General features: G+C 44.8%; 1 protein-coding gene across 2 annotated transcripts in view; it reads right to left on the reverse strand.

The window, feature by feature from the left end:
* The window catches only part of MYO1E (myosin IE), a 237,249-nt gene extending 216,210 nt beyond the window's left edge, over window positions 1-21,039 (reverse strand). Inside the window, exon 1 of one of the 2 annotated variants that reach the window (XR_010109926.1) lies at window positions 19,232-21,039. Coding sequence is in view for 1 of the 2 variants with exons in the window: in XM_003827902.7 (XP_003827950.1) it covers window positions 19,232-19,234 (3 nt within the window). In the remaining variant the exon portion in view is untranslated. The remainder of the gene's footprint in view (window positions 1-19,231) is intronic. The other variant, XM_003827902.7, reaches the window with a different exon arrangement.
* Between the last annotated feature and the right edge of the window lie 1,406 nt (window positions 21,040-22,445).

The raw sequence follows: 22,445 nt of genomic DNA on the forward strand, positions 1-22,445 counted from the left end.
CTACTGTCCTAGCACATTACAAAGTTATTCAATCTAAAATGTCTTGTTTATACTAAAATTATAAAAATGCATTTAAGCCAGGCGTAGTGGTGCGTGCCTGTAGTCCCAGCTACTTGGGAGGCTGAGGTAAGAGGATCGCTTGACCCCAGGAGTTTAAGGCTGCAGTGAGCTGTGATGGCACCACTGTACTCAAGCCTGGGTGACAGATAGAGACCCTGTCTCAAAAAAAAAAAAAAAAAGAAAGAAAGAAAAGAAAAAAAAAGAAAAAAAAATCCATTTACAACACGAACCAGAATAGTCTTATAATGGATTCTTTGTAAAAGGTGAAGAAACAGGCCAGGTGCGGTGGCTCACACCTGTAATCTCAGCACTTTGGGAGGCTGAGGCGGGTGGATTACCTGAGGTCAGGAGTTCAAGACCATCTGGCTAACATGGAGAAACCCCGTTTCTACTAAAAATACAAAAAAATAGCCGGGTGTGGTGGCGCACCCCTGTAATTCCAGCTACTCGGAAGGCTGAGGCAGAAGAATCACTTGAACCCAGGAGGTGGAGGTTGCAGTGAGCTGAAATCATGCCATTGCACCCCAGCTTGAGCAACAAGAGCAAAACTCCATCTCAAAAAAAAAAAAAAAAGAAAGAAAAAAACCACAAAGGTAAAGAAACCTCTACATTTTGAAAAGCAAACCACAGCTCTGTAAAAGCGAAATTTTTGTCTTGTTAAATATCACCATTCCCTTGTACACATTAATCTTTTAACTCCCAAAACCTAAGGCATGTGAATATAAATAGGCTCCAAAATAATCTAGAGTTTGTGTGTACAGATAGAAAAAATGTGCATATTTTATTTTTAAAATTACTCTCACTTTCTCTACCACACACTAAGAAAAACCCCCATTTGGAGAAAGCCACACCCATCACTAATGATCAACCTTTCAAAACAACATGAAGGGCAAACATTAAGAGCCATTCAAAACCAAGGGAAATGACAAGACAGTTGAAAAAAGTTCTCTGAATGTAAATGAAGCTACTGGAATTTGTGGGGAGCAGAATAAACAAAACAATTAAGCCATTAGCATGTCTCCTTTGAGACCGTCCTGGCCTTTGGACGAGAGCAATACCAGATTCCTCTAGCACAGGTGGATGGCACGTTGGCTTAAGGAAAAACAAAGGCAGCAAATCCTCGTCTTTAAACCAGAACAGACACAACCTTGGTCAGGAAATTTTACATTCTGAAAGTCCGTATCACTTAACAAGGAAAACCTTCTTATCCTGGCCATGAATCTAGCAGTGATCTTTTATATCAGCAAAAGCAGCCTAACCACTCCCCCACAAACGTCAGAAAAGCCCTCGCTTGGGGTCACAGGTCTGGGTGTCCTCAGGTGGCAGAACTCGAACAGACTGCTGCCTCCATGCCAGGTGGGCACCTGCCATGTGAACCTAAATGTGATCATAAATATCAGGCTCCAAAATGGTGCCCAGGTGGGCACCATTGCAATGGCTCTTTGTTCGGAGTTGGGAGCTTTTGAATGGATAGCGGTGAATTTGGTTTCCATTTTGACCTGGAAAGAGTAGCTCCACCCCTTGTGGGGACAGGTCAGGACTGGTTGTGTGATCTCAGGTAATTATAATTACCTAGCCTCTCAATTGAAGGGGCGTTAGTAGGAAAGGAGTGAGAAACAGGTAGAAACCTTCCCAGCCTACCAGCTTCCCTCCACAGCTACCCCCTCCTGCAGGAGCCCCACCGAACCACTAATATCCTGTTCTGTGAAAAGAAAACTCAAAAGGAAGCCCTAGTGGTTTTATCTGAGGGGGCTGCTTTTATCTTTGAAAACTATTTCCAGTTTACAATTAGTTGTCTCCTTTAATCGGCTGGCTCTCATCAATCACTCATTCACTGGCGGCTGCCTTGCTGCCACCAAGTTGAATTGGAGGGTTTTCAGTCCTCTGGGCACTTTTGGTCTAGTGGGGAACAGTTGTTCAATTCAGCAAAGTTGCCAATTCTACCCCATGCCAGAAATACAAACACAAACCATGAGCATGACAGTGTCCCTCTCCGTCGTCACTTTCCAACCAAGGAGGATGGAATAATAAATATTAAAAATATCACTCAAAAACTTCCAATTGGCAGGAGGGCCCCAATTTACCTTGCCTGTCTCAAGTCCTCCATTCCTTGTCTACAAGCCACTGGCAATTCCTCCTTCCAAATGTTCTAACTGGTGATCTACATATCTTTCCAGATACTACAGGTTACCTACCTACTCCTGCCACTCACGTGGGAGGCTATTTCTTTTACCCTTCTGTAGAGCTTAGGATACTTCACCCAGCCACCTGGAGCTGGAAATGGACTCTAAAAAGCTCAAAAAGTGCAAATCTGCCAATTTTTCACTTGAGTTCCAGAACAAAGATTTCATGCGCACAGTTTGACCCTGCCAGTCTTAGTTTTACTAAGCACTTTAAACATCCAAATTCAACCTGTCCTTCAAAACCACATGCAATTTTAAAAAGCAAATTGTCTAATGCGCAATCCCATGGCAATTCTTTCAATTCCTTTTTCCATCTCTTGTATTTGCCTATTTCTTTTTTTTTTTTGAGACAGGCTCTGACTCTGTCACCCAGGCTGGAGTACAGTGGCATGATCAGGGCTCACAGCAGCCTCAACCTGCCAGGATCAAGCAATCTTCCCACCTCAGCCTCCCAAGTAGCTGGAACTACAGGCACACACCACAATGCCTGGCTAATTTTTGTTTATTTTTTTGTAGAGACAGGATCTCACAATGTTGCCCAGGCTGGTTTCGAATGCCTGGGCTCAAGCAATCCACCTGCCTAGGCCTCCCAAAGTGCTGGGATTATAAGTGTGAGCCACCACGCTCAGCATATTTGCCTATTTCTTAGGCATCTACACTTGTGAAAATCACTGGCAACATATACAACAGATTCTGTTTTCTAGGAGAACTACCTTTTGTTAAACAGTTGCACGGGGAAGGCGTTTGCCCCATTTTCAACATTATAGCTGCTGATGAGTGAAGAAAGGCATCATGACTGCAGATTGCTTTCTACTGCCTTCCAGGGACAAGCCACCTGGCTTTCAGGTGCCCTTTTAACTGTCTTTTTAATCACCTGTCTCCTCTCTGTCCTCACCATTCCATCTTTCCGAAGGGCAAGCACAACGGAGTGGGGAGTGACACACATCAGACAAGGTTTCAATGAAAATGAAAGGCTTGCGACATTCAAATCACAGGGTGTTTTCACCTATTCATTCACTCCTGTTCATTCTATCAGCTGAGTACCCACAAGCAGCAGTTTTTTGGAGTAGATTTTAAGAACGCTCCACCTTGTAGGCAGTTCTGCATCCTACTTTTGTCCCTCAAGGAAAAGACCTGGGGGTAGTTTTAAAGATTGTATACTGCTGCATAACAAAAAGAAATACAAACATTTTTCCCATTAAGTTTTTTAGGGTTTTTTGTTGTTGTTTTTCCTGAAACAGGGTCTCTCTCTGCAATCTCGGCTCACTGCACCCTCTGCCTCCCGGGCTCCAGCAATCCTCCCACATAAGCCTCCCAAGTAGCTGGGACTACAGGTGTGTAACACCACAACCAGCTATTTTTTGTATTGGCAGGTCTTTGCCATGTTGCCCAGGCTGGTCCTGAACTCCTAAGCTCAAGGGATCTGCCTCCCTTGGCCTCTCAAAGTGCTGGGATTACAGGCGTTGCACCACTGTGCCCTGCCTCCCCTTAAGTTTTTTGTTTGTTTGTTTGTTTGTTTGTTTGTTTTTGGTTTTTTTTTTTTTTTTGAGATGGAGTTTCACTCTTGCTGCCTAGGCTGGAGTGCAATGGCACGATCTCGGCTCACTGCAACCTCCACCTCCCGGATTCAAGCAATTCTCCTGCCTCAGCCTCTCAAGTAGCTGGGATTACAGGCGCCCACCACCACACCCAGCTAATTCTTGTATTTTCAGTAGAGATGAGGTTTCGCCCTGTTGACCAGGCTGGTCTTGAACTCCTGACCTCAGGTGATCTGCCCACCTCAGCCTCTCAAAGTGCTGGGATTACAGGTGTGAGCCACCGTGCCTGGTCCTCTCATTAAGTTTTAAAATAGTATCGTATACTCAAGTATTGGAAGTCAAGAAACAACGAGGGGAGGTGGGAATGGGGAGAGGAGAGGCTGGGATACAAAGCTGAACAAGAAAGGATTCTACCTGAAAAGTAACTGATCAGAAGGAAAGATAAAATGCACATTAGCAATTATAAGATCTTTATAGATAAAGTGCTCATGAGATTTTGAAGAAGGAGATAACTTTTTTTTTTTTTTTTTTTGAGACGAGTCTCACTCTGTCGCCCAGGCTGGAGAGCAGTGGTGCAATCTTGGCTCACTGCAACCTCCGCCTCCCGGGTTCAAGCAGTTCTCTTGTCTCAGCCTCCCGAGTAGCTAGGATTACAGGTGCCTACCACCACGCCTGGCTTTTTTTTTTTTTTTTTTTTTTGTATTTTTAGTAGAGACAGGGTTTCACCATGTTGGCCAGGCTGGTCTCAAACTCCTGACCTCAGGTGATCCACCTACCTTGGCCTCCCAAAGTGCTGGGATTACAGGCGTGAGCCACCATAACTTGCCAAGGAGGTAATTTTCAATGATGAGGCTCAAGAAGGCAGAGTTAAGGCTGGTTTAAAAGAAGAATTAGACTGACGGGATGGAGAGGGGGAGGAATTGATTCCAGCCAGACACAAGCTGAAGATGGAGAACATCTAAGCCTGAAAGGGAAACACCAAGTGGATGAATTTGGTCAGCTGATAGAGGTGAGTGTAGCCACACTGCAGAGGTGGAATCACAGGACTTGGCAAGTGGTAGAATGTCACAATTCACTACATCTTAATTGGAGCATATAACATTCACTTTTGTCAACTGACACTTAAATACAACTGCTGCAAAAAACTGAAGACTCTTGACTCATAGCCCCAAACAAAGAGGACGATGTCTCCTTGTCTCCATAGAGCAGACAATGCTTGCCACATTGTCCTCCATGCTTGCTTGGAGAGTTGCTAAGCAGGGCTGGACCAAGGAGTATCAAGAGAGCCTTAGGGAAGAGGAGGAGGAGGACAAAAAGGAGAAAGAGGAAGAGGAGGATAAGGAGGAAGAGGAGGATGAGGAGGAGGAGGAGAGAGCTCCCTTTGGTTTACTGGCCTTAGTTATGTTTCCTCACTTCTCAGCAGGTGCAAACTATGTCTCCTGCCTTCTCCAGCTCTCCTCATCCTTTCCAAGTCCAGATGAATGATTCAAGGAGAGGATGGGCAAGAGGCCTTGTGGGGAAAGAAAAGGACACAGTTGGAAGATGGGTTTGGGGTGTGAGGGTGTGTGAGAGAAAGAGCTAGAAGGAAAAGGCCATCCCAGTTTTTCTACACCCCAAGCCCTAGTTCTAGATCATAGAAACAAAGCACAGAAATCTGCTCCAGAGTCCAGATATTAAGGCCCAGCAATTTCTTATGTCAACTATTAAATACTAATTTTATAATTAATATCAATGTATCCTCACCAGGAAAATGGGTTTTCAATTATTTATATAAAGTAAAAACTTTATGTCCCTGACATATTTATTTGGAGTCTGTATTGAATGCGTTTCTCTTTGTGATCACAGAAAAATTTACCACTTTGAACCTCTCTTCTAATACTCTATTATGTTTGATTTTCAAACATTTCCAGTAAAAGCAGGTTTACGACCATAATTCCTGAAGTGTGGGTTAAGAGACTTGTATTCTAGGGACAACTCTGCTATTAACTTGCCAAGTAACTGAGAGACCTAGGTCAGGCCACTACAGTTCTCTGGACCTTAAAGGGTCACTTGGGGAGACCATGAACCACATTGGGGATTTATGAATCTTTTTCCCAGGAAAAAATTCACTTAAGAATGAATATGGACACAAACAATCTCATAGACTACCCTGGAAGTGGTCTCCAGGATACTTCTCATCTTGACATTCTATATTTAAAGCTATTTGGTCACTGAAAGAAACAAGGTTGGGCACAGTAGCTCTCACCTATAATCCCAGCATTTTGGGCCACCAAGGCAGGAGAATCGCTGGAGACCAGGAGTTCTAGACTAGCCTGAGCAACATAGTGAGACCCTGTAAAAAAAATATATATTTTACATACATATATATATGTATGTGTATATATATATATATAATATATATATATTTTTTTTTAATTAGCTAGGCATGGCAGTTCATGCCTGTAGTCCCAGATACTCAAGAGGCTGAGATGGGAGGCTCTCTTGAGCCTAGCAGGTTGAGGCTACAGTGAGACAAGATCACACCACTGCACTTCAGCCTGGATGGCAGAGCAAGACCCTGTCAAAAAAGAAAGAGGCTGCATGCGGTGGCTCACACCTGTAATCCCAGCACTTTGGGAGGCTGAGATAGGAGGATCACTTGAGGCCAGGAGTTTGAGACCAGCCTGGGCAACACAGCAAGACCTCATCTCTAAAAAGAGGAAGAGGGGAAGGGAGGCAGGGAGGGAGGGATATTATTTTCCATAGCCATTACCATGATACATATGATAGTGCCTAGGTAGAGCTGGGACTGTAGGGTGGGGAACCAATGCTGTCTTGCACACTGAGACTATGAATGCCAAGATATCACTGCCAGATCCTTCTGTGGATGAGGCTGGGCCAAGCTTGAAGAAGTCCCCTCAGTGGCTGGAGATGCCTACAACGTTCTATAAAACAAAGCCACTCCTATTAAAAGTTAAAGGGAAGCTATTTGCTTTGGTTCTCTGAGTATATCTCTTCTTTCAGTCCAATGAGCAGTTAGTGTCTAGCTTTGCTCTATGTAAAAGCCAATATAATATGGAGATATTTATGGATGAAATGGTATGCTATCTAGGATTTGCTTCTAAAGAAACGAGGGGAAGATAAGAACAGTGAAATCAAGATTGGTCATGAGTTGTCAGTTGCTGAAGTTGAGGGATTTGTTTTCTCTCCAACTTACTTATTTTTAAATTTTTGATTGAAAGACAGAACAGAAAGTCAAAGTGAAAGATCAGTAGGTCAAGGAATTTTTCACGTCCTGTACAAGTCCTGGGCATGAAGCTAAACTAATCCTACTCGATTCACGTCTTGAGGAGCCCACAGATAGCACAATCTGTGGCTCACAGAATATGGAATTGACACAGGGTTATTTTGAGAACCATCTTACAGTCCAAAAGACATGACTTTCAACCAAGGGGAAAAAAAAAGAATTTTTGTCTGTGTGAGGAATGTCTTTCTTCACATGGACAGCTCCGAGGTGGGCAAAAATGCAGAATTGGGCAGCAAGAAGTATTGTCCCCACCTTGGAAGGCCTGCATTCCCCTTTCTGTCCAGCAGGCCATCGAGCCCAGCATGGTTTGGCATGATTCATTGCTCTCTAACTTTGGACTTAATGTAAAATGTTTGTTATTCTTGTAAAGCACCCTTTAGCAGATAGAAAATGATTTTCCTTCTTGTTGTTAGCTTCTGTTTTTGCCCTTTTTTTCCCCCAACAAAAGATAGCAGTTTTAGAATGAGACTGAGCCTCATCACTACAAAAGGACTTCAGCTCCAATTTCTCATGCCTTGCTTGGGAAAGCAGCAGCAGACAGAGCAGGAGCCATGCTGGCTTCTGTCAAACACAGGGGTTCAGGGGATCAGCCAGAGAAAACTGGAGCTACCACTCAATCTATTCCTGCCTCCAAGTATTCCCGCAATGTAGGAAAGTTGACAGAAAAGGTTGAGGGTAGGGAACTGAATCTGAGCCTTTGGGCAGTCCTCTTCCACAATGACTCTGGACTTGACAGTGTGACTTGCTTCAGCCAATGGGGATAATAGCAAGCATGATGCAAGCAAAGGTTGAAAAATGTGTGTGCCCTGGAGCTTGTACCCTTGCTTTTCTTGGGAACCCTGTGGTGTGACCACTACTATGTAAACAAGCCAGAGCTAGACTGTTGTGACAAGAGACACATGGCCAAGCCATCCCATGGCCCCAGCTGAGAATGGACCAACTACCAGACATGTGAGTGAGGCCACCCTAGACCATCCATTCCCAGCCAAGCCACTAGCTGACCACAGTGATTGAATGAACCAGCTGAGACCAGAACTGCCACGCCAGTGCACAAAATCATAAGAAAGTATAAACATTTATTATTTAAGTTACTGAGTTTGGGTGATTGGTCACACCGAAAGCTAACACAAGAAAAGGTGGCTAAGCAGAGCTAAGATGTATTGAACATTGGGAGACATATCCCCTAATGGCTCTTTACACAATAGTCAGTGGGACTCACTATTGATGCGACTGTATGTCAACTGTCATTGAAATAACCTGACATAGATCCAAAATTGACCATACTCCCTAATACTCATTTCAAGACAATGTTAGTTGTAATTCTTGGAATGCTACTGTATGGGCTTCAGGGGTTTATAAACCTCCTGAAGTTAACTGAAGAATTATATGTATTTTTTCATCTGAACTGAGAAAAGATGTTAAAACTACAGAGGATAACAAAGAAATATATATGTACAACTGCCTAGAATTAATAATATCTCATCATATTTGCTTTGGATTTTTCTATATGTAAAGCAAATAAAACATTACTGACTCAGTCGTCTCCCTTTCCTCTTTCCCCCTTCAGTATTTTGAACTTGGTGTGGATCTTTCTAGTCTGTGGATTTTTTTAAATTAATTAATTTATTAATTTATTTATTTTTTGAGACGGAGTCTCGCTGTATTGCCCAGGCTGGAGTACAGTGGAATGATCTCAGCTTACTGCAACCTCCTCCTCCTGGGTTCAAACGATTCTCCTGTCTCAGCCTCCCGAGTAGCTGGGATTACGGGCGTCTACCACCACGCCAGGCTAATTTTTGTATTTTTAGTAGAGACGGGGTTTCGCTATGTTGGCTAGGCTGGTCTCAAACTCCTGACCTCAGGTGATCCACCCGCCTCGGCCTTCCAAAGTGCTAGGATTACAGCATGAGCCACCACGCCCAGCCTATGTTTTTTTAAATAATATACACACAAATACATATATGTACACATACACAAATAAATGTATAGACCCCCAAATAACAGTCTTATTTTGTGTTTTTGACATTTTTCTTACATGGTTTCAGATATGCATCTTTCTACAACTTGCTTCTTTACCAAACACTACCCTTGTGACACCTATGCATATTGATACCATATTATCAAACAAGCCACATGTATTTCTCTTCCAATGAACATTTAGATTGGTCCTGTTTTGTTTGTTCTCGTGATCTGTGGAATGTTTATTTGTTATTATAAACACTGTCAGGGAACAGGTCAGTAGCTTCCAACATATTCTCAGAGGACTCAGGACATTCTCCCATCCAAATGTTAGGAATCTCCGATAATCTGATGTGGGGAAAGGGCATTGTCATCATTTTGCATTGATGCATATTTCTGCATTACAGCATTCCCAAGCCTTGAAGGAAGCTATCTTTACTTACATTCTTAAAATAGCTTATTAGATTCTTCTGCATTTAAATCTAAAATTTTCTATAAGGTCTGCATCTTCCTAGGACACCAAAAACAGCCCTATTATTTTTTCATTGAAAATTTCTTAGAATCAGATAATACTGTTCAAAATATTCTGTGACCATGTAATGTTATCCTAAATTGCTGTCAACATCAAATGGTGGTCACACCGAAGAAATTATTAGGAGACTAACAATGTGATATTCTAATTTTGTTGTTGTTGTATTCTGTTAATGTATTTAAGAATTAAACAACTAAATCTCTGTTGTTCTCACATTTTCCTATTTTCTATTTTTTTTAATCCTATTTAAGATTAGAGAGCCTTCTAGTATGACTTTCTTTTTTTTTTTTTTTTTTTTTTGAGACGGAGTCTCGCTGTGTCACCCAGGCTGGAATGCAGTGGCGCGATCTCGGCTCACTGCAAGCTCCGCCTCCCAGGTTCACGCCATTCTCCCACCTCAGCCTCCCGAGTAGCTGGGACTACTGGCGCCCACCACCACGCCTGGCTAATTTTTTTTGCATTTTTAGTAGAAACGGGGTTTCACCATGTTAGCCAGGATGGTCTCAATCTCCTGACCTCGTGATCCACCCGCCTCGGCCTCCCAAGGTGCTGGGATTACAGGCGTGAGCCACCACACCCGGCCAGTATGACTTTCTTTTACTTTTATGCTTGCTCTCACTATGACATCTTCTAGTCTCTATGGCAAAGTCCCAAAGCAAGGAAATTAAAACTCAGAACACTACTACTTATAACAGACAATGTTCTTAAGTCTAAATTATCCCCTCTGGTATTACTGAATAAAATCAACCAAAATTGGTGATTTTCTATCAGCCTTACCTTCCCTCAGGAGTATGTGAAATAATGAAAAAGTACACAAATACGTGGACTCGGCATTGTCAAATTTAGAAATAATTTATTGAACCACTTTTGAAAGAGCAGGGACTTAGCAGATCTGGCTGGTCAGATACAAATTGTGTGGCCCTAAGTAATTCCCCTCCCCTCACTACACTTTGATTTTCTTACCTGTAAAATGGCAATAAAAACCAACACTGGTGCTAGAATGAAATGAAATCATGTATATGGAAGCCTTTTGTTATCATTTCTCCACTATACGGGGAGCTTCTCATAAGCAGAGGCAGAGAGACTAATTCATCTTTTTGGAGACAGAATCTTGCTCTGTCACCCAGACTGGAGTGCAGTGGCAAGATCTCGGTTCACCACAACCTCTGCCTCCCATTTCAAGCGATTCTCCTGCCTCAGCCTCCTGAGTAGCTGGGATTACAGGTGCCCGCCACCCCCACCCAGCTAATTTTTTTGTATTTTTAGTAGAGACGGGGGTTTCGACATGTTGGCCAGGCTGGTCTCGAACTCCTGACCTCAAGTGATCTGCCCTCCTCGGCCTCCCAAAGTGCTGGGATGACAGGCCTGAGCCACCATGCCCAGCTCTAATTCACCAAGCCTGTATGCTAACCTCCTTTGCCATGGCAATGTCTTCTCTCCACTTTGGGGTTCAAAGCTCTCCATCTCCAACCACTCCCGTTCTCTGGTAGGACCACTCATATTTGCCAAGGAAGACCTAGAGGTCTGAGTACCCACTGGTGTCACATATTTGAGTGTCAACGCCAGAATCCAGGGGGAGCACCAATGGTAGGTACCTTTGGGCTAGAACCTGGGAATGTGGAGTATGCATCCCAAGCTCACCCAAAGAGGGGGCTTCATATCTCAGGAGCCAAAGATTAAGTAGCCCATTACTGACCACAGCAGTTCTAGTGGGTGGAAGGAGGAACTCTCCCCTGTACACACTTCTGGAGGAAGTCTCCATACAGTTATGACACACAGTGAGTAATCTGGCTACATGGGATTATAATACTGCCACCAAAATATAACAAATATGCTTATCAAGAAAAAGGATTTGTAAAACAAGTGGAAAAATAACAGAACACAAATTGTATATTTGCCCCATAATTACAACCACATAAAAACAATGTGTTTGAGGCCCGGTGTGGTGGCTCATGCCTATAATCCCAGCACTTTGGGAGGCCAAGGTGGGTCACTTGAGGCCAGGAGTTCAAGACCAGCCTGGCCAACATGGTGAAACCCTGTCCCTACTAAAAATAAAACAGTTGGCCGGGTGTGGTAGTGTGTACCTATAATCCCAGCTACTCAGGAGGTTGAGGCAGGAGAATCGCTTGAACCTGGGAGGCGGAGGGAGGTTACAGTGAGCCGAGATTATGCCACTGCACTCCAGCCTGGGCGACAGAGTGAGACTCCATCTCAAGAAAAACAAACCAACAAAGAAACAATGCGTTTGAACAGACTGAAAGGAAACCCAGAGACAAAAATCATTACTGTGTTAGGGTGTGGGGGTACTTTGGGTGAATTATTCTAAATTTCTTTTTCTTTTTTTTTTCTTTTTTGAGATGAAGTCTCGCTCTTGTGCCCCAGGCTGTAGTGCAATGGTGTGATCTCGGCTCACTGCAACCTCGGCCTCCCAGGTTCAAGCAGTTCTCCTGCCTCAGCCTCCCAAGTAGCTGAGATTACAGGCGCCTGCCACCACACTCGGCTAATTTTCTATTTTTAGTAGAGACAGGGTTTCACCATGTTGGCCAGGCTGGTCTCGGACTTCTGACCTCAGGTGATCCCTCCACCTCGGCCTTCCAAAGTGCTGGGATTACAGGCGTTAGCCACCGCGCCCGGCTGAATTCTTCTAAATTTCTTATAATGAAGTTAGTACAGTAACCTTCCACCTACAAGCAGACTTTCTTGAAAAGTCCCAGAAAGAAAACTATCTGGTCACGTCCAGACTCTTAAAGAATTATTCCCACCACTGTTTGGTAAGAAAAACCTTATTAGACTGGGATCTAATAAGGTTAGATCTGCACTGGATCAGATCTAACTTGGATTCTGGCACCAGCTCAGCTAAAAACTAGCTATGAGACTTTGGAAGTAATTTAACCTCTCTAGATCTCTCTGTGAAGTTAACAAATGGATTTAGGATAGAATTTTTAAGCTCTCTTCTGGGCTTTCTACAGTGTAGCCTATGTTTTACTTTCTATAATGTAACGTATGACCATAAAGTGCTATAAATGAATTTGTAACAAACATTATCAGAGCTCAAAAGACCCAAGAGAGTGTGCCTCCTTCAGAGCAGTTCTTATACTTATTCCAGGGAAGAGGGACCTGCTGGATACTGCATATCTTTAGTGGGGCTAATTGTTCCGCCTTTGAGGCACAATGTAACTTCTGGAAACACCTGAGAGAGATGTAGTGCAAAGTCTGGTGAGTAATAGGAATGATCACACTGGGCACTAAGGAGTTAAAAAATAAAAAATAAGGCCCTCCCTCCTTCCCTCTTCTTCCCTTCTTTCTCTCTTTTGAGACAGAGTTTCACTCTTGTTGCCCAGGCTGGAGTGCAATGGCGTGATCTAGGCTCACTGCAACCTCCGCCTCCCAAGTTCAAGTGATTCTCTCTGCCTCAGCCTCCCAAGTAGCTGGGATTACAGGCATGCGCCACCACACCTGGCTACTTTTGTATTTTTAGTAGAGACGGGGTTTCACCAGGTTGGCCAAGCTGCTCTCAAACTCCTGACCTCAGGTGATCTGCCCACCTCGGCCCCCCAAAGTGCTGGGATTACAGGCGTGAACCACAGGGCCCAGCCCTGTCTCTTTCTTTTTTTTCTCTCTCTCTCTCTCTCTCTCTCTCTCACTCTCACCCAGGCTGCAGTGCCACAGTTACAGCTCACTGCATACTTGAACTCCTCAGTTCAAGAAATCCTCCCACCTCAGCCTCCCAAGTAGCTGGGACTATAGTGCATGCCACCACACGTGGCTAATTTTTAAAATTTTTTTTGGTAAAGGCCTGAACCACCACACCCGGCAAAAAAATAGGTTTTATTACATAGCTCATAAATGACCATTCAAAAGTGCTTTGAACAACGGCAATGACGTCATTCTCATGGTGGTAACTCAGAAGGGCGGGCCAACTTCATTCACATGTACAGTTTGAGTTCTATGGGTTGTCAAAGTCCATGTCACTATGTTGGGGCTGGCTTTTACAGTTGTACTTCTCTTAAGTGTGGCTGTCCCAAAGATATATGAAAAAAATACTTTGCTAGGATGCCCCAAAACCTTTTGTCTCTGCCAACATAAATTCTGAAACTGAAATTCAAAACACAATTTGTTTACCACTATTACAGAATGTGCTTATAAGGCTGAGATGTTTATTTTAATACCTTTGGCATTTAACCTTTAACCTCTTATTTACTTTGTAAATATCTCAGCATGGTGAGAAAAAGAAAAAAAAAGTTTTTAAAAACTCACCATTAAGAAACATTTTAATCACAGATTGGTAAAAACACAAGTTGCTGCATTTTCGCAAAAAAAAAAAAAAAAAAAAAAGAGATGACTCAAACTTGGAAAACCATGACTGTACATAATTCCTATATATCCTACCATGAAGCTTATAATACCTTGCACTTACACAGAAGATTTAAAATATTTCTGCTTTTTGAAGCAGATAAAAAGAGATTTCTCAAATTCCTAACGAATAACAAGGCCCCACACTTGTCTCATGAGGAAACGCAAGGTACTATATGTTCTTTCACTGAGTCTCACAGGGGCTCATCACATGCCCACACTAGGCACAGAGGCAAAATGTTGTATTCTAAGTTATCAGAATGCACGCCGCTGCTCATTATCTAACCCTCAGGATAACGCCTGAGACAGACCGCCAATTCATGAGATTCAACTGAAAAAGGAGTGAAAAACAAGAAGTCCATCATGTGACATTGGAGGCCATGGCATTTTCAGTGGAGGAAGGAGTTGAAGGGTTGAAGAGAAAAGCTCAATTTGCAGCCTCACCACTCGTGGAACCATCCTACACAGGTGTTGAGACAGCTCCAAACAGTAGCAGCTGGATGCAGATTTTCCCTGTTATAATAGCTTAGAGAATGCATAGGCTGAAAATACCAGGCAACTCCCTCTCTTTAGGGAGACCCAGTAGGAAGGTGTGGATGTATCGATAAATACTGAATGCCACTACTGGGTATGTAGTGAACGTTTAGACATTCTTCCTGGTGAGTGAATGAGAAGAATCACTGTGGTTCACAGAAGGACACCATGTTAAGACTTACAATAAAGTGGCTGCAAACAGCTAATCTGCAGCTGTGTTTGGCCCCTCTGAGATGATCAAATCACATATAAAAATTGGCAGAGGCCGGGCGTGGTGGCTCACGTCTATAATCCCAGAACTTTGGGAGGCTGAGGCGGGCAGATCACCTGAGGTCAGGAGTTTGAGACCAGCCTGGCCAACATGGTAAAACCCTGTCTCTACTAAAAATACAAAAATTAGGCGGGTGTGGTGGTGAGGCCTGTAGTCCCAGCTACTCAGGAGGCTGAGGCAGGAGAATTGCTTGAACCTGGGAGGCAGAGGTTGTAGTGAACCGAGATCGCGCCAGTGCACTCCAGCCTGGGCGACAAGAGCAAAACTCTGTCTCAAAATAAATAAAAATAAGAACTGGCAGATAGAGCATAAAAATCTAGATTTCTAGCTTCTCTTGAAAAACAAGATAATTTGGTAATATGGTCGATATAACCATGGCCTAGAATCAAGCAGTGGTGCCTCCTAGAATGGTACATATATTCCATATTTACTCTCTAGAGGCCAGCCTCCCTCCACCAAATTATAAGACATTTAAGTTTGCAACCACTGGCCGGGCGCGGTGGCTCATGCCTGTAATCCCAGCACTTTGGGAGGCCGAGGCAGGAGGATCACGAGGTCAGGACTTTGAGACCAGCCTGGCCAACATAGTGGAACCCCGTCTCCACTAAAAAATACAAAATATTAGCTGGGCGTTGTGGCAGGCACCTGTAATCCCAGCTGCTTGGGAGGCTGAGGCAGGAGAATCGTTTGAAACCGGGAGGCGGAGGTTGCAGTGAGTTGAGATCGCGCCACTGCACTCCAGCCCAGGCGACAGTGAGAGACTCCAACTCAAAAAAAAAAAAAAAAAAAAAGTTTGCAACCACTGACAAGACTGTAGTCCTCAGCAAAAGTGTGGTGGAGGTGACTTTCAACTTCAGTAAATGTCTGCTTCTTATACTTCTCCATCCCTATCCATCCACTGCTCCACTCATTTTCTCTCCAAGGAGATGCCTGGGCTGTCAAATATTTCCCACTAGGATGGCCCACTCACACTTGTCCCTAGATAATGTCCCGGACTCTAGGTATTTCCCCAACCCTTTGCCTCCATCAAAACTTTTTTTGTGCTTGATCCCATTCCTTTCTGGTTTTTGTTTTGTTGTATTGTGTTGTTTTGACTAGGAGACTACTAGCAATCTGATAAACTAATCAGTGGAAATCAAGTAGGTTACCTTCCCAGGAAACATTTGACATGTATTCCAGACTTTCTAAATACATGCCATGCCATCACCTAAAGGAACTTACCTACCTTATCATCAGCTATCCATCAGATTTCTAGGTTGTAAATCTATTTCTGGGTATTCTTATGTGTCATATCTATAATTTACTCACAAGTATATGCAAGTAAGGAAAAGAGAACAGCTCTTGAACATGTTTTGAGGAGATGGTCAATTCAGATTTGCTCAAATATTTCTGTATATTTAATGCACAGAAACCTTGCATTAAAATGAATCACAATTTCTGGATCCAAAGCACATAGCGGACCTACAGCCATGGGTTTCAGTCTATCAGAGAGTCCAAACTGGTCATGGCCACAAAAGCAGAACTTCCGTTGCAGATGATGATAAGCCCAGATTCTACGAAGGAAGCCTTAGATGGGTATTACGGTTAAAGTCAACAGAGATTTTTTTGTACTCTGCTAAACAACCTCCACTAAATTATAAAGATGTGCAGGGTTTTTTTTAACTTCTTCAAGTCTCCTTAGGAAAAAGACACAAGTAACTATTGCCTGGTAGTGTTCCTAGTTTTCTCAAGATAGAAAAGTGTCCCAAAGTGAGTTTTCAGGAGGAAGATAGAAGGTGAACTACAAGCTGTACACTGTGTTCATGAGTCAGAAAATGAAAATGGCTATTTTCCTTATGAGTCACAACTGAATGAGTCTTAGTAGGGCCTCAGGTACAGATGGAGAGCCCTCCTACTATGCTACCAGACTTCCTAAAAGACACACGCACACACACACACTCACACAGAAGAAGTCCACAGTATAGGTGTTCTCCCTATAGCCCAGCCAAGGGCCTTCTTTTTCTTCTTCTTCTTCTTAATATTTTTTAACTGAAACAGGGTCTCACTATGTTACCCAGGATGGTCTTGAACTCCTGGGCTCAAGTATTCCTCCTGCCTCAGCCTCCCAAAGTGCTGGGATTACAGGCGTGAGCCACTGCGCCTGGCTGCCAAGGGCCTTCTGATGAATTTTAGCCTCCATGCTAATCTTCAGCCACACCCAAAGAAGGTAATGTCCTTTCCCTTCCTGTTCTAAGCAGCTGAAGGCATACAACTTGGGCAGGCCTGGGCAGATGTGGAACACAAAATGAAGTATCATTGGCTTGACAGAGTCTGACATAAACATTAAATATTGTAACTTGGGTTTCTGATTATTTAAGATGATGCTCTATTCTAAGGCAACTTCACATACATAATGAACAATTTTTCAAGTCAGGAAACAAATGATTAACTTTGGCCAAATCACTCTGGATCCAGTAGATCTATCAATGGCACATCTCCTGTTTCAGGACAGCCAGCTGTTTCAACTTTTCCGTCAGTGAATTGTGACTTCAGCAACCATATCTGATGCACAGATAGTCGCCTGGGGGCACACAACATGCCCATCTGTGCTGATGGCAGGGAGCCCATCAATAGGGAAGTCACACACTGTCCTCAGATAGAACCACCTCTTCCCTAGAGCATGCCTTCTTCGCATGCATTTGACCAACCCTCTACTTCATCTGCAATGGGGCTGAATTAAGCATGGTATCACAGGTTTCGGAAAAGGCAACCTAGAGTATATTTCAGTCCATTCAGCATGAAAAATGAGTTTAACTGAGGGGAAGTTAATTTCCTCAAGGTACCACTCAAGTACTTAAATTCAGTAAGATTCTTTAAGTTCTTGACATAAACACATTGATTTCTTTAAGAAATATTGACCCACGGAAAATGATAACAGCAATTCTCAAGTACCAGGACTATCACACTGCTTCAAGGGATCAGGTGCCCAGTGAGGTAGCTTCACCCAAACACATGCCCAATGGGAATGGTTCTCTGCTGGGGTGAGGGAAGGGGTCCAAAAGTAACGTAGAGTAGACTGACTTCTTAAACCTTAAAACTAGAAGAGGAAATGTATAGATAAAGTGTTCTCTTAGATGGGGCAAAAGTGACTTAATTTTGGACTATGTAAAAAGAAAAGGCTTTGGCCGAGGATGCCTTGAAAGGTTTCTCGTTGATGTTTGTTTGTAATCATTCTTTGGAATAAACAGCACGGGGCAAGGGGGCTTCTGAGCTTTGTGTGCAGGTTTCGATGGGCCTCTGCTGCACTTCCCTCAGGCTGCTCATCGGGATACCGATTTTTTAATCAGTGTTGTGCTGGTTATCATTTTGACTTGGCTTCTCTTCCACAGCCATTAGAAAACAACAGCAAACCAGAAGAGGACGAGATAATCCACCTAAGCAGGACTACTTGAAAAGAAGCAAGTGTGGAAACTATGAAGCCTTGTAATAGATTTTCTTTTTCTGATGAACTGCCGATCTCTTCAAAATAGAGTCCTTGCTTTTGTGCCCCGCAAAGAAAAGTACACCACGCCAAAGCCCAAGGGAGGTGGCTAAGGTTATACAGAGAGGGAGGGGAGTTGGAATAGCAGAAAAGTCACAAGTCAAAGAGGCGGCCCCTTCCACACATTCCCAAAGTGCCAAAGGGAAAAGAGCAACAAACTTGAAACTCGGGAGGGCGTCTTCCCGTGAGAAGCGTCCCCTGGATCCCCGAAAAGCTCCGACCCCTCGCGCTTGGGAAGGGGTGGGGTCCTCTTCAGGAGGTGTTTACTTGGCGTCCGGGGCGCGGAGACCCTCGGGGACGGCGCCCGACACAGGTCCGGGGCGGCGTGGCTGCCGCCCGCGCCCAAGTCTCCCCGGCTCTTGACAGCCCGCCGGCGGCCAGGTGCTCGCCCTACCTGGCGCCCCCGCCTGCCTTTGTGCGGCCCGCGCCGCCCCTCGCCAGGGCAGGCCAGGGACCGCCCCCGCCCGCGTGCCGCTGCCAGGCGGGACAGCTGCGGGCGCTGCCGGGCGGCAGAGCGGCGGCGGGGAGGAGAGGGAGTCGGCGCGAGGGTGCCCGGGGCGGGGCGGGCACGGCCGCGGGGAGGGCAGGGGACGCCGCCAGCGGCTGCGGCGCGAGTCTCCGAGCACCTCCCCTGCCGACTGCGCCCCCCACGTCCCAGCAGGAGGAGGGGACCCCCTCCCGCGCCGTGCCCCTCGCAGCCGATGCGCCCACACCCTGGCTTCCGACAGCTGGCAGCCATAGCAACCCGGCCACAGAAAGTTTCGCGACGCAGAAGGCGACTTGGAATAAAGTTTTCCTTGGCCCCTCGCTCGCTCTCCCCCGGCCCGGGTTTACGGAAAGCGGCAGGAAATCAGAGCTCGCGACGTGCCGGCTCCCGCGTCCACCTTCTCCACCCCTGGCCCAGGCAGCGCGCCCAAGGTGGGTGCACCACGCCGGGGTTTCCTGCCCCGTCCCCGGGTCCGGCGTCCTAGGACGCGGCGCGGCCAACTCACCATGGTGACTCGCGCCGCGGTCGCGCCTTCGCCGGGTCCCGCTGCCGGGGAGCTGGGGCTGGAACGCAGTCTCCTGGGCGAACTTCAAAAGTTGGTTCCCCTCGCCAAAAACAGGCTCCCGACACCCAAGCACTCACAGGAGCCAATGGGAACCCAGGGGGGACTCCATCCAGGCGGGATCGGCGGCGCTAGGTGAGGGCGAGACGGCGGCGACTTAGCAGGCGGGGCGCATGCTGCGGAGGGCAAGAGTCCACTCGTACTCGCCGCTCGCCGCCGGCCCAGGTGAGTCCGATGCGCTCGGAGCGTCCGCCTCGCTCCCCTGCCTCGCTCCTCTTTCTTCGGCCACTTAATCCGTACTCCTCTGGCTGAGTCTCGGCTCGGGCCGGGCAATCTGTCCATAAATGGAGAACTCAGCTCAGGCCTGACCAATCAGGGTTTGTTTTCGTAGCGTCACTCCTCAGGGAAACCGTAGTAGCCAACAAGCTTGGAGCTGCTGGAGTTTCCAAAGATCTCTGGATCCTGTAGTCCTCCTCCCGCGCCAGCCACCGAAGAACGCTGCGGACCCAGCTCGCTCCTGGTAGCAAGACCCGAACTGTAAGGAAGAAAACCCTCGTGAAAGAGGAGCAAACCTTTCACTTCGCTGCGTTTTAAGACGAAAGTTAGGGTGGGTTTCGCTTCCAAGTTGAAGGGGCATGATTTTCCCAGAACTTTTTTTTAAGAAGGAAATATTTTATCAGCATAAAACATCAGAGTCGTGGCAGCAGCCCAAAGGAAATCCTTTTTCTTTCCTACGTCTGGATTGTGAGCAAAGTCAAAAATATCATTTCCCCACCCCTCCTTTTACCTGAATTTCCTTGGAAAACAAAGGAAGACTTCCGGCTGCTTTTTCTTTTCTTTTTTCTGTTTTTCTTTTCTTTCTCTTTCCTTTCTTTCTTTTTTGTTTCTTTTTTGCACGTTTTGATGACAGAAAAGTTGTTGCACGTGCAGTGGGCAGAGGGCAGGAGAGAGGAGAGATAGGTGGGAAGAAACCCCATCCAACCTCAGCCAACACATCTGCTGAAAACAATCAGAACTGTAAAAATGCATTATTCCAGACTGTCGAATATCCAAGGAGAAGATTGGGGTGGGGCGGGGTGGGGGGAAGCAGAATCTCAAAATCAAGGTAGGGAGTTTGATTTTATTGTTCTGGAGGCTGAGGAAGTAAATTTGGTGAGTCTTAACAGGCTGCCTTCCTGGGATCTGTAGAAGATAAAATTGGTAAACTTCAGGGCATAGAGAAACTATGAAGCATAATGATATTATGATACTTTCTGAAATTTGGTTGAGGCAGGGCGCTGTGGCTCACGCCTACAATCCCAGCACTTTGGGAGGCTGAGGTTGGTTGATCATCTGAGGTCAGGAGTTTGAGACCAGCCTGGCCACCAACATGGTGAAACCCCTTCTCTACTAAAAATACAAAAATTAGCCCGGCATGGTTATACATGCCTGTAATCTCAGCTACTCGGGAGGCTGAGGCACGAGAATCGCTTGAACAGGGGAGGCGGAGGTCGCAGTGAGCCAGGATCGTGCCACTCCACTCCAGCCTGGGCGACAGAGCAAGATTCTGTCCAAAAAAAAGAAGGAAAGAAAGAAAGAGAGAGAGAGAGAAGAAAGGAAGAAAGGAAAAAGAAATTTGGTTGTAGCTCTTCACTTGACTATCTGAGCATAGAGTTAGAAAGGGTATTAAACATTATCTTGTCTAAAAGGGTAAACAAAATGTTACAACATGGATGAATCTCGAAAATATCGTGTTAAGCCAGGAGCAAAAGACCACATATATAATTCCATTTAAATGAAAGTTGAGGATAGGGAAATCTATAGAGATAAAAAGTAGGTTAGTGGTTTGCTAGGGGCTGGGGGAGAGGGGAAATGGAAATAATTGCTAACAGGTATGCATTTTCCTATTGAAGTGATGAAAATATTCTGGAATCAGTGGTGATGATTGTACAAGTTTATGAATATACTAAAAACCACTGTGTTATGCTTTTTAAATGGGTGAGTCTTATGGTACGTTCATTATATCTCACTTTTAAAAGTTGAAAGAAAATCATATTGTCCAAATTCTTGTAGTAATCATTTACATAGTTTGGCAACAATATAATCGAATGTGTGTTATGAGACATCACAGGTAAACAGTGGAGTTACAACTGGTCCCTGCCCTCACTGAGCTTACAATTTTAGGATGGGGAAAACAAACGATAAATTTTTAGAAAGAATAAATACAGGAAAGAAGCAAGCATAATGAAATGCGACAGTAGTTTTGTGCAAGGAACTGCCATATTTGGAGCTATAGTTTATGGCAGGAAATTCATCTGACATAGTTATGTAGTATGAATTGGAAAGAAAACAGCATGCCATCTGTACTAGGCATTGCCTAGGTACACACAGACATGATAAAGTCTCAGATAAGTCTGACTCCATATCTCATAGGGGAATATCAGCTTCAGAATATTATTAGGTCAGCCAAGCTCAGTGGCTCATGCCTACAGTGCTAGCGCTTTAGGAGGCCAAGATGGTAGGATTGCTTGAAGCCAGGCATTCAAGACCAGCCTGGGCATCATAGCAAGACTCTGTCTCTATCAACAAATTATAATAATAAAAATTAGCTGGGCATTATAGTGCATGCCTGTGGTCCCAGCTACTTGGGAGGCTGAGGCAGGAAGATCATGTGAGGCCAGGAATTCGAGGCTGTAGTGAGCTATGATCGTGCCACTGCACTCCAGCCTGGGCAACAGAGTGAAGCCCTGTCTCAAAACAACAACAACAACAACAAAACCTATCAGGAATTTTAGGAGTGTATGAACAGAGGTTACCAAGACGGAAGTGTCAGCTTACCAGTAACACAAGAAACACTACCTAAGACACCATCCCATCCATGGTCAACCCTCATTAGTAGTCAGATTGACATGGGCTTTGAGATGTACAGACAAAGGCATAGTTTTTTTCCCAAGATTAGCCCAGGTATACAATGAAACACTGAAAATCTCTTAATAAGCCATTGACAGTCGACTGACAATTGATCAGTCTTGGATTTATCAAAAACTACCTTGAGACTATTAGTCCATTATATCATCATTTCTGATTTTTTAAAAAAATGTTTTAGCATTTACTTTTATTGCCCTAATAATCTAGAATCTCTTTCAAGTTTCAAGAGGTACACCTAACTGTAGTAGGC

The sequence above is a fragment of the Pan paniscus genome, chromosome 16 (assembly GCF_029289425.2).
Source record: "Pan paniscus chromosome 16, NHGRI_mPanPan1-v2.0_pri, whole genome shotgun sequence".
Lineage (NCBI taxonomy): Eukaryota > Metazoa > Chordata > Mammalia > Primates > Hominidae > Pan > Pan paniscus.